The 17,554-nt window shown below is 38.0% G+C and overlaps 1 protein-coding gene across 1 annotated transcript in view; it reads right to left on the bottom strand.

Moving 5' to 3' along the window:
• The window catches only part of LOC117027123 (uncharacterized), a 252,524-nt gene that overhangs the window by 56,421 nt on the left and 178,549 nt on the right, over window positions 1-17,554 (bottom strand). The window contains 1 exon segment of the mRNA XM_033114510.1: window positions 15,557-15,681. Within this exon segment, the coding sequence (XP_032970401.1) occupies window positions 15,557-15,681 (125 nt within the window).

Below are 17,554 nucleotides of genomic sequence, written 5' to 3'. Positions count from 1 at the left end.
AAGAAATACTCAAACTTATATGTAATTAGAGAAAAGCAAATTAAAACAACAAAATACCACTTCAAATGGATCATGTCAGCAAAAGTTAGAAAATTGGATAATGCGACATATAGGAGGATATGAGGGAAAACAGGTTCTCATGTGCTTTTGGGGGATATAAGATTTGCGGATATAAGCATAATTGTACACAATACTGAGCAATCCTACTCCCAGGTATATTTCTGAGAAATTCTCACACTGACCAAAAATGGGCACATTTACTTCTACGTTGCTGCCGATAGTGGGATTGGAAGTAGTCTATGGGGGAAAAAAAAAGGTCAATGCACACTATGAAATAACGCCCAGCTATTAGAATCTGTTAGAATACTACATGCATTGTATTGGTCATTAGGATACTAAATACATCAACAAGGAGCAATCTTAAAGACGTAGGGCTGAGTAAAAAACATATGTGTAGCCCAATACCTTTAAAGTAAACCCACATGAAACAACAGTACATACTTTATAACAACACACAAAATTCAAGAACACAAATTATGGTGGTTAAATAACCATTCTAGTCACCTTTGCATCTGCAGGACTGAGCATACTGGTTGGTGTCCAATAAATGTTTTCTGAGTAAATCAGTGATTCAATACAGAAAACAAAGGATAGAGAAAATTGAAAGAGATGCCAAACCTTACAGTAAGGACAACAATAGAGGTCATTGGCAAAAATGATCTGTGTCTTAAATTAGGAAACAGCTCCGGTTGATGGACAAACTCAGCGACTTCAGGTTGATGATACCTTTTGATTTTGAAGGACTAATAAGGAGCTGGTAGGCAATCCAGGTCTAGAACTCAGGAAGTATTCAGATTTGGGTCTCAGCTCAATGAAGATAGTGTTAGAGTTGAAAGGAAGAGAAATAAAGTAGTAGGTAGAAGGGCAATGGGATGAGGACATGCAGACATATTATTAAAATAGTACAAGGCGGGGGAGGATGGTGGGTGCGTGAAAGGAAGGAAGGACTGGTGAGTAGAGAGGGAAAAATGATTTAATAGTATCTGTGAAGGGAGGGGCGATGGGGGATGGTGTAAAAAGGATACGGTGGTAACAGAGGTTTATGGAGAGTAAGAGAAGTTCAGTTAAATCTCAGTTTGGGGAAAAACCCCAAAATAAGCCAAGCTGTCTGTTTCAAACTACTTGTCCTATTATTTGCTTTAAGTATTGAGGAGCAAATTTAAAATTGATAAATTTGGGCAGAGAAAGAAAGCGGGCAGAGGAAGGAGAGGGAGAGGGAGCACGCGCAAGCAGAAAGGTCAGAAATCAAACTAAAAATAAAAATAAAAGTCTCTATTCCCAAATCCATAAACTGAATTATCTAGAGGAGACTGCTGAGGCCTGATAAATCCCTAAACAACTTTAATTTAAAAAATCCTGAGAACCGCTGTTCTTAAGTTATTCCCTTGATTCCAATCTGCTATCAGCCAGAATCAGAAAGGTACCCAAGATAAGAATAAATTTAAGATTTACTATTAATGAGCCCAACTCTCCTGTTCTAGATCCACAGGGTGCAACAAATGTTTCTCTCAAAGGAGTAAAACCAAAAAAAAAGAAAAAGAAAGAAAGAAACTCTTCCACCTTGTGTGCTTGTAGGAAGGCCCAGGCTTCTAAAAGTCTCAGTGCAGTTCCTGGCTTTTCTCCCAGGCAGGTTTATGCTGCATGACTCACTGGCCATGTCTAAGAACTGTGCCTATCTGACATTTGGAGGTGATGCCTGCTAAATAGTCCTAACATAATTTCTGCTGATTTAAGAATTTTATTAAAGTAGTCATTTTTTTTTTCATTTTCCTTTTTAGCTAGAGCATGGGGATTCAGGTTAGGAACTCAAACTGCATAACTACCATATGAATCCCAGCTCAGGCACTTACCAGATGTGTGACCGGGACAGATATTCACTAATTTACCTTTGCCTCAGTTTTCTCATCTGTAAAATGGGGACAAGAATATTATCTACATCGTGGGGTTGGTGGGGGCTGGAGAAATGATGCACATGAAGCAGTTACACTAGTGCCAGATAGAGGGAACATCAAATAAGTGTTATTTACTGCTGACATCAAGAGGAAGGCATAAAAAAATACATGATTGAAATCCATCTTCCTATTTAGTGGGTGCAGGATCAGATAAGAGCTCCTGGAAGTCAGGAGATGAAAAGGGAGGAAACATCACAATAATTTAGCCACACACACACAGAAGGAATGAAGGAAAGGAATGTTTCCTAGGGGTGTTACCTGGAAAGAATATAGAATGCTTAGGAACTGATCCGATATGGGGGTGGGGGTGAACAGATTGCTATCTCAAATTCAAAAGTGTGAGAAGGAGAAGGAGAATTTAATGTCAGCAGTATGGCGATCAGGAAGAGGATAAAATCTTTACTTTTATTTAGGGAATGCATTGATGGCAAGATATCCTCTCATGATAATCAAACAGAAAAGTTAATGCTTATCCTAAATTCACGTACATAGATGCATTTATGGAATTTTGTGAATTATCACCAAATAATGGAAAAGTATGAAAAAGCATACATATCAGTTCCTGTCTACATAAGAGAACTTTGCCAGTAACTGTTTTAAAACTCATGCTAGATTTATAATGGGCTTTGAAGACCAACTACTCTTGCCCCAAATTCCAGTACTTAGTCTATAGAAGGAAACAAGATGTCTTACCAAAGAATGGTCCTGATATCAGGTAAACAAAAGCTGTAATCTGGGTTTTAATATAGCTAAAACATGACCATCAATGGGTATTTGGCCCTCTAATGGGTCACATTTCTCAAGCAATGGGAGATCTTGGACTTGAATTGAAAAGAAGAAGATGAACAGTCAGTTGAACAGTCGCTCTTTGAATCACAATTGTGCTGTTCAGTACTGTAAATTACTAACGTCCTCGAGGCAGGGAATTAGTGAGGGTGATATTGTAGTTAGAAAAATGTGTCCTTCCCTTACGATGAACATAGACTCAATTGTTTCTGAGAATTTGATTGGTCTTTGAAATGAATGCATATGTGTGCATGTAATATGCTTTGTGTGCGTTACTCACTGAACATCAGGGAATACAGGAGACAAAGCTGGACATCAAGCCGACTGAGGCCAAAGTGAGAAAGTGCACTTGGAAAGGTCAAGCCCTACTGGACTCTTGTCTCATTGCATAGCTACCAATGCCATCTTTGGGAAACTTCTTCCTGGGGTATATGGAGGACTGTGGATTAGCCAGGTGGAGAGAGGAAACTGATCATAGAACAAAATCCCATATGTAGAGGGTGGGGTTTTCACAAAGGGGAGTGGAAATGGACACTGTGAAGATGGATGATGGAGACTTTCTCAGAAAAACGAAAGGGCAGACCTTACAACCAAGATCAAGATTAGGAAGTGAGGAACATCCATACCCATGTGGGAATTTCCTGTAGATGGTTTAAATTAAAGGTTCTTTTTTAAGAGCAGTTATATTTAGTATTAAGCTTTTAAATGATTCTCCTATATTATATTCTCTTCAGTTATATCAACCTTTATTGAATCAATTATGTTCATAAGCCTCTGTGTTTATATTATGAGACATTTATGAAAGGCCAGTAAAGAGAGCAGAGGAGTAGCCTGAACAAGATCACTCATCCAATGAGGCAAGCACAGAAGTAGCTCAGCCCAGGAATGTAGTGATTCCAGAAGGCCAGGTGGTGGTCTGCAGCAGCAGGGTGAATGGGATCCAAGGAAGCTGGGAAACGCCAATGGGAGCATGGTTATCTTGGAAAAGTGTTGCCATAGATGACAACTCAAGAACAGAAGTGAAATGACTGCTGTTTTTCCAAAACATATGCAGGGAGATGGCTTTTGATCATATACAAGGTCTGACAATTAAGTTCACAAACTCATCCTAGAAAAAGTGCTACATAACTCATTGCTGAATATCACTATGGTCGCCTTTGAAGTACTCCCCTTGGGAAGCTATGCACCTTCGCCAGCGCCTAGTGCACCCTTCAAATCAATTTCGGAACTCTTTTTCTGGAATGGCCATCAGAGCTGTCGTCATATTAAACGTGATGTCCTGAATGTCATCAAAATGTCTTCTTTTCAATATTTCTTTTATCTTTGCGTGAAGAAAGAAGTCATTGGGGGCCAGATCAGGTGAGTAGGGAGGGTGTTCCCATACAATGATTTGTTTACTGGCTAAAAGCTCCCTCACAGACAGTGCCGTGTGAGCTGGTGTTTTGTCGTGATGCAAGAGCCGTGCATTGTTGGCGAAAAGTTCAGGTCGTCTAACTTTTTCATGCAGCCTTTTCAGCACTTCCAAATAGTAAACTTGGTTAACTGTTTGTCCAATTGGTACAAACTCATAATATCAAAAAAGGTTAGCAACATGGTTGCAACAAGTTCGTGAACTTAATTGTCCGACCTCATAAGTTAAGTGGAAAAATAGGGAGGTTAATACTTGATTAATGTAAGAAAGTGACTATAATATATATCCATTATTTCTCTCTTACTACAACATATACTTGGACGTTCTTGAATAATACATTCCAAAGCTTTTGTGATTTTCCCAATTTAAAAATGCTTCCACAGCAAATTATAAGTAGAGCAATAATATATTGTTTTTTTACTTGGAATTTTAATGAATCAAACTGAAACTAATAGTTTCAAAAACAGGGACATGGATTTTAACTCAATATTAGAAAAAAACTTTTAAACTGTGAAAATGTTCGAAATGATTTGAATCGCCTTGAAACATAGTAAGTGGCCTATCCCTGAAAGTATTAGCATAGATTCTTATGACAACTCGGCAGCAAGTGGTCAACAAGCATAAAATTTTAGGAAGGGAGGAGATGGCAGAAAGGGGGGACGGAGAGAGGGAACACAGTGCTAGGAGTCCCCGTAGTATATTCCTATAAAATGCCTATGAAATATCATATGAAGAAAATATTAAAAAACAAAACATCTTAAATATTAAATAGCCACATTATGATTATTTGTTCCATGCAACGTAAGAATTCAGTTGTTAAGCTAGAAATAAACAAGGTAAATATACATTTCTCTTTAAGGCAGGATTAGACTATAATTGATGTCAGTTGTTTTCCTTCCTAAGAATTTTCTATGCTCATCTTTTCAGCCAGATACACTAGGTTAACAGACCACTGATGTCTATTTGGAAAAAAAGAAAATAATTATATGCCATCAGCATATTTCAAACCTTTAAGTTTTTGTTTGCGTTTGTAGAGGTAAGTGTAACTCCCATATACTGAGAATGCCAATTGAATTAATGATTCTGAAATCATATACGCTATTGCCATATTACAATTTGAGTAAGACAAAATTCAAAGCAGTTTAGGTAACATAAAATACTGAATAATCATGAAAATTAGTGGATTGTGAAATGAATGACCACCTACCGTCACCGATGAAGCTGGCCCAAGACTCGCAGTTTATTAAAGAAGGCATAAAGTATATGAGAGTGAAAGAATTTACAATGCCTGAAGCTCAAAATACGCCCACTCAATTGTTTTCTTGATGCTGTTTGCAAACTATTACAACAGATCATTATCTGTTTTACTGGTCATTTGAGTTTTTGCATCAAATAAATCCCTACATTCCTTCATGCCCAGCTTTCCCCTTTCATCGTTTAAATCATGCAGCTTGAATTTGGGCTGACTCATAATCTGAAGCTCCTGGACATTTAAATCTTATCACTGATGTCATGTTAGGTTTCCAGACAGTTGGCTAAATGAATTCTATGCACCTCATTCTCCACCTCCCCAGCTGAATCAGAGTGGTATCCATGGAAAAGAATCTCGTACACCATACCGTGCCTATTTTCCAAATCATACTAAACTTTAAAGCAACTATTTAGTTATATACTATGCTTTGGATCACAGACAATATGAAAATATTCTGATACTCTGTGTCCCAAATCTAGGGCACCATGCAAACATGATAAATACTGAATGAAAGAAAGAACACCTGCTCGTTCTCACATCAGGACCACATTTTTAGAGGTTCATTGTCTCAGTAAGATTGCTTTCAGCTATGTAGGCAACAGAATGTTCATCTAAGAATATGGAACAAAGAGTGTATTTAATTATCTTATGCAGAAGAAACCTTGGGACAGGCAGAAAGAGGTCATAAGTGATGGCTTAACATAACAGGGTGCAGGATTGGTTTCTTTCCTATGCTCTTCCTTGCACGCTACAAAGCGTCAGCAGAAGCTTCTAACATCACATCTTCACAGCAGTGACCGAAGTGGCAAGGAATGAGAGAGTGGCAAAAAGGGGTTTCCTTCTTGCTTGCTTCCCTTTTAAGAGGAAGGACGCCCCAGCTGGTATCTTCATATATCTCATCAGCCAGAACTGGGTCCATGACGGCCCCCAAGGCCTGAGACTGGGAAAGCATCTGCCATTTTTAGCCACCAGTTAGAAAGGCGGAAAGGAGAATGGCTGGTGTGGTGCAACCAACAGTGCCCACTACCACACATAACTGTTTTCATTGTCAGAGGAGTCAAAAGTGTCAAAGCCTTGAATTAGCCCAGTAGATGTCAATGGTATATTCTGCATTGCTGTTTCACTTGTATAGATGAGAGAAAAGGTGATGAGATTTTTCTTATAAATCTGAGAATCTAGTGGACTATGGGGTCCAGGAAATGGGATCATTTATCAGAGTTTTTATCGCTTCTTATATTAAAAAAAAAAATTACTAGGGATAAACCCTGTTAAAAAATAACCTTTAATTGAGCACCAAGCACTATAAAAGGTAGACGTGAAACTAAAAGCCAAAAAAGAAAAACGCCATTCATCAAAATATAACCCCAATCAACCTGCATAGGACATAGTGGGTAGAGGCAGGAGAGGGTCTAGAGGGGGGAAGGATACGTCATGGTCACCTATCAGGGCATAACAACAGTAGAATGGAACTCGTCTTCTGAGAGGAAAGAGGACGCACAGAGCATAGAGGGCTGTGGGAGACCAATCATGGGCTAGGTCATGTCAGTGTCAGGCCCACACATAAGAAAGCAGCAGATGTACATGTCAACTACAAGGCAAACTGGACTGGAAACTTCCATATGCAGTGATTTCTTTTATTGCTGGTGGAGAGATAATTACCCAGTGCTACTACAAAGAACAGGCAGCCTGTCCAGTTATCTTCCTACATGCAGAGACTGTTGAGGATCCCACGAGCCAGCCCCACAATTCCTGCCCCTTGGTGTTCATGTTCTGTATAATCTCCTCCTGGAGTGTGGTTAGAACTGATAACTTGCTTCTAGTCAACAGAGAATGGCAAAGGTGAAGGGATTTTGCAGAAGTAATTAGATCTCAAATGGGTTGATTCTGAGTTAATCAAATGAGAGATCATCCAGGCAGGTCCTGACTTAATCAGATGAAAGCCATAGGAATTTTCCCTGAGATGACAAACTCTCCTGTGGGCTTCATAAAATAATGGCTTTGGTGAAGAAGGACTCATTGCGTGGAACTACAGGCAGTGTAGCCAATCTGGTAATAAAAAGTGGGGGCTCTCCATCATACAGCCACAAGGAAATAAAATCTGTCAAAAACCTGAATGAGCATGAAGGGAATTCCTCCCCTGTTAGGCCTCCAGGTGAAAACACAACCCAGCCAATACCTTGATTACAGCTTTGGAAGATCCTGGGCAGAGAACCAGCTAAGCTGTGCCCAGACTTCTGACCCGTGGAAACCGCGAGATTAAAAAAATATGTTATTTGATGCTGCTAAGTCTGTATAATTTCTTATGCAGCAATAAAAAGCTAATGCATTATGTTTACTCCTCTGGCATCTCATTTCTACTATTAACATTCTATTTTCCCACTGCAGGTCTTTGAGTTAACAGCAAATACTCTGTTTCCCCCCAAATGAACACGTCATTATTTTAATAGTCAAAATAAATCTGGAACGCAGATAGTTGTGGAAGGTAATAGGGAGAAGGAAGCCTGAGTTAGAAATAATAGCTAGTATTTATTGAGCATTTACTATTAATATATGTTATAAGCATTTACACTGTTCCTTTCTCTTTATATACATATTTGAACTCACATAAGGCAAGTAAGTAGCACAGGCTCCATTTTACAGATAACTGTTTTTATAGAAACTGAGGTATAAAGAGTTTGAGAAACTTGTCTAAATTTACTCAACTAGCAATTTGTGAAGTTAATTTGTTTGAGTTTAGGTATTATGGCCCAGAGCCTGTATTCTTAGTCACTAAGACGTATTCTTTCTCAGTAGGAAAAGATGGTCATGCTTTAGCCACACCTAAGAAGATAAAGACATCAGTCAATAAATACCTACTTGTATGTGGATCACTGATAAATTACCGTCAGGAATATTCCTCCATAGTCATTTTGCCCTGATGGGCCTTTCTAGAGCTGACTTAGTTACTTCCCTCCTCTATAGCATCTTGTCTTCACCCCACATCCATCCAACGCTGTGAGACAAGCAATAGAATATGCTTTAAAACACCGCATTTTCAAAAGCTGCAAAATGTGCAAACTGAAGTGTACACGTGCATCTGAGGTTAGCCAGGGAGGTGACATGATATAGTGGGAAAAGAACTGGATAGGGATACAGACAAACTAGTTGAATGTTGGTAAATAAGCCATCTAATCTCTCTGGGTTTCCGTTGTGTAATCTGTAAAATGAAGTTAGTAATATCACATCACAAACCTGTTATGAGCACCAAATGAAAAAAAGAAAGGTATGGGAACAAGTTTAAGAGATTTATAAACTGTGAAATTCTGCAAAAATGGATGTGGTTAGCCTATTGTCAGAGGAGTGAGCACAGAACATTTTTGTCTCTGTATTATGCAGAATAATTCTGAAGGCATAAAAGTTGGAGACCCCTAGGAAAGCTTCTTAGCATACGATTTTTATATTTAAAATTCACTTGAGAAATAAAGAAACAATACTACTCTCTTCTCAAGATGAGACATGGCTTTGTTCTGGTCAGAGTACAGATACAATATCGAAGCACTGTGTATTTGGTGGTTGGTTCCTTGGGACAGCACGGCCACTTTTTTTTTTTTTTTTTGACCTGTTAGATCTCCACATGTTTAAATGGTGAAAAGAAAAATTATATTTTGAGGTGACTGTAACTACTCTTTCTATTTTCTGAGATTGCATATGTATATCTATTTAACCCTTAGAAAGAGGGCATGAAATGAAGGGATCCTGGGTGTATCATGAGAGCCTTTCCTAAAAGGCAACATTTATTTTCAAGTGTTTAGATTGCCGAGACAAGGATTTCTCTCCAACGTACAATTCATCATCCTTCTTACTCACTGTAAAATCAATCTGTTCTGTTTGTATGACATAAACAACAAGTCATTTCTCAGGAATGAGGCAGACCATATGTGAAGGTGTTTTGGAAAAGCACAATAGGGAATACGCCAATCAAAGTAGCATCTGCATTTTATTTCAATGTCAAATCACATGTGTGTTATAAAAAGAAAAGTGTATCATTTTATTAAAGAATAACTTTCCTGTTGTGATGTTTACAGTTAACTCATACCTTCCCTAAGCAACAAATTCAGGTCAGCCTCGTAAATTACTGGCTGAGAACACACAACGATCTCATTCTGTGTGGCCAGCAACGTGTGGCCAGCAACGTTTGCAAACATCTTGGCACCTGCCCCCTCCCTACCCACATGGCAGGAGGAAACATATTAATCCATTTATGCATTTTCCCAAGAATAAACACTTTCTCATCAATGTATAGATAAATATCAAAGCAGCCTGCAGTTGATAGAAACAGGAAACTATAAAATGACTAGTTGAGTTCTAGGAAGAATTTATTTTTTATACTTGGGACTGGATTGAGATGGAAAGGAAGTGGGTTCTAGTCCCATTTCCATTACTTATTAGCTGTATGACCTAAGGCAAGTCACTTAACTTCTATAGGTCTCAGTTTTACGCTTGTATAAACTGACAGGGCTGAACTAAATAGTCCCCAAGATCCCTTCCTGCTCTAAAAGTGTGTGATTCTCTGGTCGCTTACCCACCTAGTTGTATTTGAATAGTAATGGAAACATTTTAAGATTGTCTTGTTACTGAATCTTCTCCCCAGTTGGAAGTTAGATACCTCTGAAAACTATGCTAACTTCTTTAAACCACTGGAGTGATATCTACTGTCTTGAAGCAGACATTAGCACTACTTCCAGAGGAATTTAACACATAATCTGGCTAACTTCTTCAGAGAAATCACTGTGCAAAGATTAAGGGACTGCATTAGGAAGCAGGGAACCCAATTCACTCCCCAGGCAATGAGATTCTATAGCTCTGTTTACCCAGGCAGATGAGTGGTTATTTATGTAATTAACTAAATGGACATTGTAAACTTTCTCACTGAAGTTTTCTCCCTCATAGGAAAATAAATAAAATTAAAGTTTCTCAGCGGACAATATCTTTTCATGTGAAATCCACGTTCTCATGTATGCATGTAATTTTATCTATATAGATTCTCATTGATAGGAATTTGAGGTAGTCTCTCTGATACATTTCGTTTGTTTTTTGTTTTCCTTTTTATGAAACAGAATACATATGTGTCACCTAAAAAGCATCAATGAGACTCCTATATTTATTTGTTTCAAATAGGCTATTAATGAGAAATATGAACAAGAGGAGGGAGAGGGAGTAGGGATGATAAAAGGACAGCCATTGCCACGGGGAGTATCAACCTTAAATCATTCCAGCATAAAACTGTGGAGAGGAGAAAGAATTTCTACTGCCAAGTAACAAAATTCAAAATCCTGGGAAAGGGCTTTGGGTGGCCAGGTTCAGATCACATGCCCAGCCCTGAACCAATCATAGCAGTCATAGAAACATAATACACGTAACAGCCCAACCCCTTGGGGTATGTAGGTTCTTATGTACATGTAGGTGGGGGGTGGTCTTTTATCACGAAAGTGGGTGAGTGAAAGAACTCTTTGGAAGAAACATGCTCAATAGGTGGAAACAATAGCCAACATAAACACCTTGTCCAGGACATCTAAAGTTAAGTTTTATATGTTTGATTTTTTTTTCTCTCCAGATCTTTCTTCTGGAAATGTCAATATTCTTATTTTACCTTCATTTTTCATGTATTAACTTAGTAAATATTTAGTAAGGGTTTGCAATTTATCAATCATTGTGGATAGGCCCGAAAGACTGACTTAATCTCTAGTCCTATAAAATTTATTAAATTTATGTCTAATGAGGGAGGGAGACTATTGAACAGCTAATCACCATGTATTGAGTGGCACAAAGAAGATGTAAAGGGTGTAATGGGAGCATATAACAGGCAGAGCCAAACACCATGCATCCAAAAGAGTAATGATGAAAATGAAGCTTGTACTACAAAAGTAGTGAGGCATACCTTGAATACCTCAAATTATTCAAAATATGAGCAAAAGATAGTCATCCTATCATACTACCATATATCTCAAAGAGAAAATGTAAACATCCTATGGCGCAGAAAAGATGGCCATGATGCAAACCCCGGCAGGAACAGCCAAGAGGACTCTGGCCTAACATCACCTGACACTGCTGGCAGCAGGCCCACGAGGGAGCGAGGTTATAGAACACTGTTCTCTTTTGCACACTCAGAGGCCACTTAGTTGGCTATCTTTCTGGTTAAAAAATGTTAATAGTCTTAAAATTATATTTTGGAAACATTTCAAAAAATTATTGGCAGCTACAAATGAGATAAACTGACAGTTGACCAGCTGAGAGTCCTATGCATTTTTTAAAAATTGAAAGCTGTGACCTACTGAAGTTTAACAATCTACCACATTTTCCATAATCAGCATGTTCAAATGAAGCATGGATAGGGGGAGGGGAAGGGGTTGAAATAGAATAAGAGAAAGAAAACACATCCATTTAAGCTTGCCGCACTGGAGCACATACTTCCGACACGACATCATATATATCTTTGAAGCTGGGTAGTACAGTATTCTGTGTTAAAAGCATTTTATGGGGATTTGGAGAGGATTTAGGTAAAGGCTGCCCCAATAAACGATTTACCAGCTCTAATAAAACATCAAGGAAATTGTTCAGATTGTATGGCAGATCATTTAAAATACAGGTTTATAGTGGTCTCAGCAGCCCCCATATCCTCAAATCTAGTTTAAAAAGAAATGTTTATAGTGGTTAATTATCCCATATTACTTTTTTTTTTTTAAATGGTAGCACTCTCAAGAGAAGAGATTGGAAGTAAATAAATAGGTATGACAACCAAGGTGGGGGGCGGGAGAGAAGTGGGGAGGAAAGAAGCTGACTAATCACTCATCCATCCTTTTATTCACTCCTTCAATAAATATTTACTGATCACCTATTATAAATCAGGATTCTATAGCCAGGGCCAGGAAACCCAGGAATGCGCAGACAAGATGGGTTCCTGCCTGCCTACAGCTTTTGTTTAGTGAGAGGAAACAGAAATAAGAAAAGTAATGAAATAAATATAAAAGATTAATTTAAACTGTAGTAAGTACTTTAAAAGAAACAAACAAGGTGATGATCAAATAAATAACCAGAGAGGGGTGGGTACTACCTTAGGTAGAATAGGTAGGAAGATTCTCTGGGGAGGTAAAAACGATGCTGAGACCTGCCATGTGTGCAGCCAACCATACTAATAGAACTGAGAGAATATTCCTGACAAAGGAGGCATCAAGTGTGAAGCCCTGATGTGATAAATGTTGGTGTGTGTGAATAACAGAAAATCAGATGAGGAGAGTGAGAAATAATTCTAAGGTGACCTATGCTTTCTATTTTCACCTTTGGAAAATACATTTTCCTCAAAATGTATTATTATCAATGTTAATAATACTGGTTGCCTTTATTAAAAATCTACATCTTCCAGTCACTGTATAGGCTATCTTATATACATTATCTCTCAGCTTTCACAATAATCATAAAATCCATGATACAGGTATTATTATTCTAGTTTGATACAGGACAAAACTGCCTCAGTGAGTTTAAGGAAATTGTTCAAGGTTACAGAACTGGCAAAACTAGAATTCATACTTAGGTCTATCTACAAAGCCTACAGTCTTTCATTTATTTTAGCTTGTTTGTTTTGTTTGACGAGTATTTGTTGAACCCTATGTTCGAAGCTGCGCACACAGAAATGAATGAAGCAAAATGTGATAGGTTATGTTTCCAAAGATGGCCAGACAATATATTTCATCGCACATGGTCTTTCGCAGTCACCGTTCTACTCTGGCATCAAGAGATAGTCTATTGCTCCTCTGTCTGTCCTTGTGACTTTTCTTGACCAACAGAATAGGGTGGAAGTCACTGTGTAACTCTGAAAGCTTGGCCTTAAGATATCTGCTGTTCCCACATTCTCTGCTAGGAAGGATGCTACTTGGAACCCAGGCATCACGCTGTGAGGAATCCAAAGCATCAGTGGAGAAAGGCCCTAGGAAAAGTGAGGATCTCTGTTGAGAGCAAAAACCGAGGCCCCAGATACATGGTCTCAATTAAGGCATCCCAGCCAGCCCCCAGCTAAGGGCGCCACGTCAGCTGAAGCCTCAACCATGGTGGAACAGAGACAAGCTTTCCATGAGGTGTCCTGAATTCCCAACCCACAAAATTGTGAGCAATTGAGATGGTTGTTTCAAGCCAATAAGCCCTCAGCAATAGAAAACCAAAACACATGAGGAACATAGTGAAGAAGACAAGCATATAAATATCTTCAAAATACTGTGAGTGTCATGAAAGAAAAACAGAGAAACATCTCGGTCTGTGTAGAGCAAGGTTGAGCAGACTTTTGTGGTAAAGAGCTAGACAGTAAATATTCTAGGCTTTCTGGGTCATGTTGTCTTTGCCTTAACTACTCAATTCTGCCATTGTGGGGAAAAACAGCCAAAGACAGTATGTAACCAGTATGTCTGAGTTCCAATTAAACTCCTTACTAACACAGATGGAGGACGGAATTTGGTCTGGGAGCTGTATTTGCCAGACCCTTGTATGGACTTCGAGTGTGAGGAAAAGCTCACTAGAAGAGTAATGCCTCAGAGTGGCACCTTAAAGGACCTATCAGAAACTAAAGCTCTGAGATTCTTGGAAAATCTTCAGCCTTTGAATTCTATTTGTAAAATAGTAACAACATTGTGAAATTGCATACACTGCACTCTGAAAGGTCATCCAAACAGAAGTAGGCAAACAGAGAGCTGAGTCATCAGAGAAACCCTAGAGAGGCAACAGGGACAAATGGAGAAGCTGGGAGACTGACAGCTTAATTGAGCTGCTTCTCCAGTCCAGGTGAACTTCACACAAGGAAGAAGAACTCAGCACATGACTGAACAGAAGTTCTCTCTCTCTCATCTGCGCACCATAGTCAGTATCTGGTATCTGCTCTGGTGCTTATTTTATTGAATGAAATTTAATGTATGCTTCTCATCATCCCTCTAGAAACTACCACAAACTGAGAGTTTCTTGAGAACATGAAGCTTGTCTTTTTCTTACTTGAAAACTGCACTTATTGCATATTTTTTCTTTCTAGAAGAGGCATGCATATTTCTTGTCTTCTGGGCTCTTTGGCATCTCTTTCTGCCAGATGTTCTGTAAGCACAGGCCTGCATCTCTTGATCCAGAGAACAACTCACCATTTAGCCTGGAGAGCACTTCAGCTGCTATAGGAAAGCACTGATGAACATATTTAAACTTTTAAATTTCAGTGAAAACCCATAGGACTTGTAGAAAATGTGACTGGATAAAGAAAACTTGAGCTGATACCATGTCCTCTCGATGGTGGTTCCAGGATGGAAAGTAAGAGAAAACTCTTTGGGAACCAAGTCATGAGGCAGATAAATGTCCAGAGGGAAAACCATTCAGGACATGAGTCTTGAGGTGAGCAGGGAAGTGAGTGATTTGGAACAGATGACTTGAACTAGCTACTTTGTCTCTTCTCCTTTTCTAGGTTATTCCACAGGTCACTACTCCCTGTTGTTCCTTCCCCAACCTTTGATGAATCCCACCACTGCAAAATCCTGTAATCACTACTTCTGAGAAGCTCCATGGCTCGCTCTTTTATGTATTTTCTCATATCTGTTATATTATGCTTACAGAGACAGATACCCATAAACACACAATCAGGTAGAGACAGCAATAACTATGATCTGCATAAATCTCAGATGAACTAAGCATGTGTCAAGCCCAACCATCCTTGCAATTCCATCTGTGGACACTGCTGCCCACACCAAGTTGTCACCATTTCACCACTGTAGACTTCTCCCTAAGATTTGGCTCAAACTTTTTTAAAGAACTCTTCTCCATTCTCAAACAAATTTGGCCAACATTTTTTCCATGTGTATGTGGTAATGCATGCATTTAAAAAGAAAAAAAAAAAGTGTTATCACATTAATGTTCTTAAACATCCATATACTTCATTGAACTATGGACATTCCCAAGTCGAGACACATATTGTGTAGCCTGTAATAGGGATGCAATCAATATTTGTTGAATAAGTGAATAGTAAAAGAATAGAATGAATAAAGACTTAATTCAATGAATGTAAGTTTTAAAATAGAAAGACAAGATATAGTTACTCACCAAACAGAAAATCTATGGTTTTCCAGTTCCTCCAAATAAGATATATCGTATGAATAATCTTCAATTTCTCCTGTTCGCCAAGCAGTTGATGTTTCCTTCACAGAATGATCAGCCAGGCTTTCTCCCTTATCAGTGAAATTAAGTGAATGGGGAAAAAAACGAAGTATTTTAGCAGATAACAGAAAGTTTACCTGGTTATAGTGACATTTTCTCCAGAGTGACATAGAATCATTGTTAGCCATGGTTTCTGCATTGAAATTATTGCTTTACAGTTCAGATTCTCTCATGTCTATAATTGCTTTACAGTTCAAATCCTCATGTCTATAATTGCAGACTATATCATTTTTACATTTGTATTATCTTACATGAAACAGCTTCTATAAATGTTGTGAGATTTTTTTTTTTTTTTTTAAGAATCATGGTCATGGTATTTGTATTAAATCAAGACTATTGGTTGCAAATAAAGGATTTTGTAGCTTGAACTAGCTTTCAGCAAAAAGGAATTTGAAGGAAAGTTTGAACTACCAGCCTATAGAGAAGGGAGGAAGGCAGCTGGATTTCAGGGATGTGGGAGCCAAAGATTCGAAGGCCACCAGGACTCTTGTTCACCTCTGTTCTCTGTTTTAGCAAGCCACTTCATTCTAGTACTGTCACCAAAGTTCGTGAGTTCCACAGCCTGTGACTCTCAACAACATAAGTTTAAACTCAGGACTGTACAATGTCTGTGGAGCTAATTTACTAGAACTTGAGAAAATTGTGTGGTCCATGATGATGGGTCTAGCAAACTCATTGTCCCGTTGGAGAAACTGAGCCCTATAGTCCAACCAGGGATTCTCAGGAGTCCTGGTATGGTGAGAAGTGGGGAGAAGGAACAGCTAACCTAACTGAGCTCTTCTGCCCTCTTCCACCAAAACAGTTCAACTTTCAGTTGTTTATATATTGAGGGCGCCTGTAAAATTTTATTATAAAATGCTGCTGAGAAAAAGTCATTTAAAAAACTACAGAAGAAAATTAGGCATGACTTGTATTTATAAGATAGTTATGTTAAAACTCTTCTATCCTTGTCTTTATGCTCTTCTCAAATATTTTTAATTATCATTTGTAAGACGATAGTTATCTGGAATTCCTTGATAGCAGTTCATATAAGTTTTTTCACAAGTCTATAGCCGAAATATTTTAAAACTGCAAAATGTTGCTTTGTATTCACAGGTGGCAGTCATCCAGAAAACCTTAGAGTGAAGCTCAGGGAAAGTAAGTGTGGTGTGTCATCAAATCTCTAGTGAATTCAACTCATTTCTTTTATTACGAAATTGATTGATTTGATTACCTTAAAAACAAAATCCAGTTATAACGGCCATCAACTTAAGGCACCTTTTGTTGTGGTCTTTTTTATGTATCTCAGCCTCTATAGTTCCTGTACCAATAAAGGTACTTTTAAAGTATTTATTATTGTTGGTATTTTTAATTATTCTATTCCTGAGTAAATTAAAGAGCACCAAAATTCTTTTAAAAATATGAGAGCTTTGAATTTTCCCAGCAAAAAATATTTGATGTGTAAACCTTACTAAACTTTTTAAAATATGCTTTCATAATTATTTGAATTTTAAATTTGATGACATTTCTTCATGAGTTGCTTTGATTCTTTATTTAGCCTCACTTTAGAAAGTAGAAATTGCCAAGAATTACACCATAGATTAGTTTTACCAACCAAAGCACCTGATTTGTAAAAGTATAGGTGTTTCATGATAAAGTATATTAAATTGCTTTCTGTTTGGTTAATCTGTGAATATCCATCTTGATTATGCAACTAAATTCATGGTGAAAATGAGATGTAGTATATTTCTCTGTATCTTTCACAGCACCTAACATGTAATAAATACATAGTAAAAACCCAAGAAATAGCTCTTAGAAGTCATCTCATTAAGTACTTATATTATAATAAAACCAATGAATTGTATTTCCACTTGCTAAGTCCCAAAGAAAATCGCCTGTGAATTC

This window comes from Rhinolophus ferrumequinum, chromosome 9, assembly GCF_004115265.2.
Source record: "Rhinolophus ferrumequinum isolate MPI-CBG mRhiFer1 chromosome 9, mRhiFer1_v1.p, whole genome shotgun sequence".
Lineage (NCBI taxonomy): Eukaryota > Metazoa > Chordata > Mammalia > Chiroptera > Rhinolophidae > Rhinolophus > Rhinolophus ferrumequinum.
Note: the sequence above shows the minus strand (reverse complement) of the source record. Positions and strands in the feature narration are given on the sequence as shown.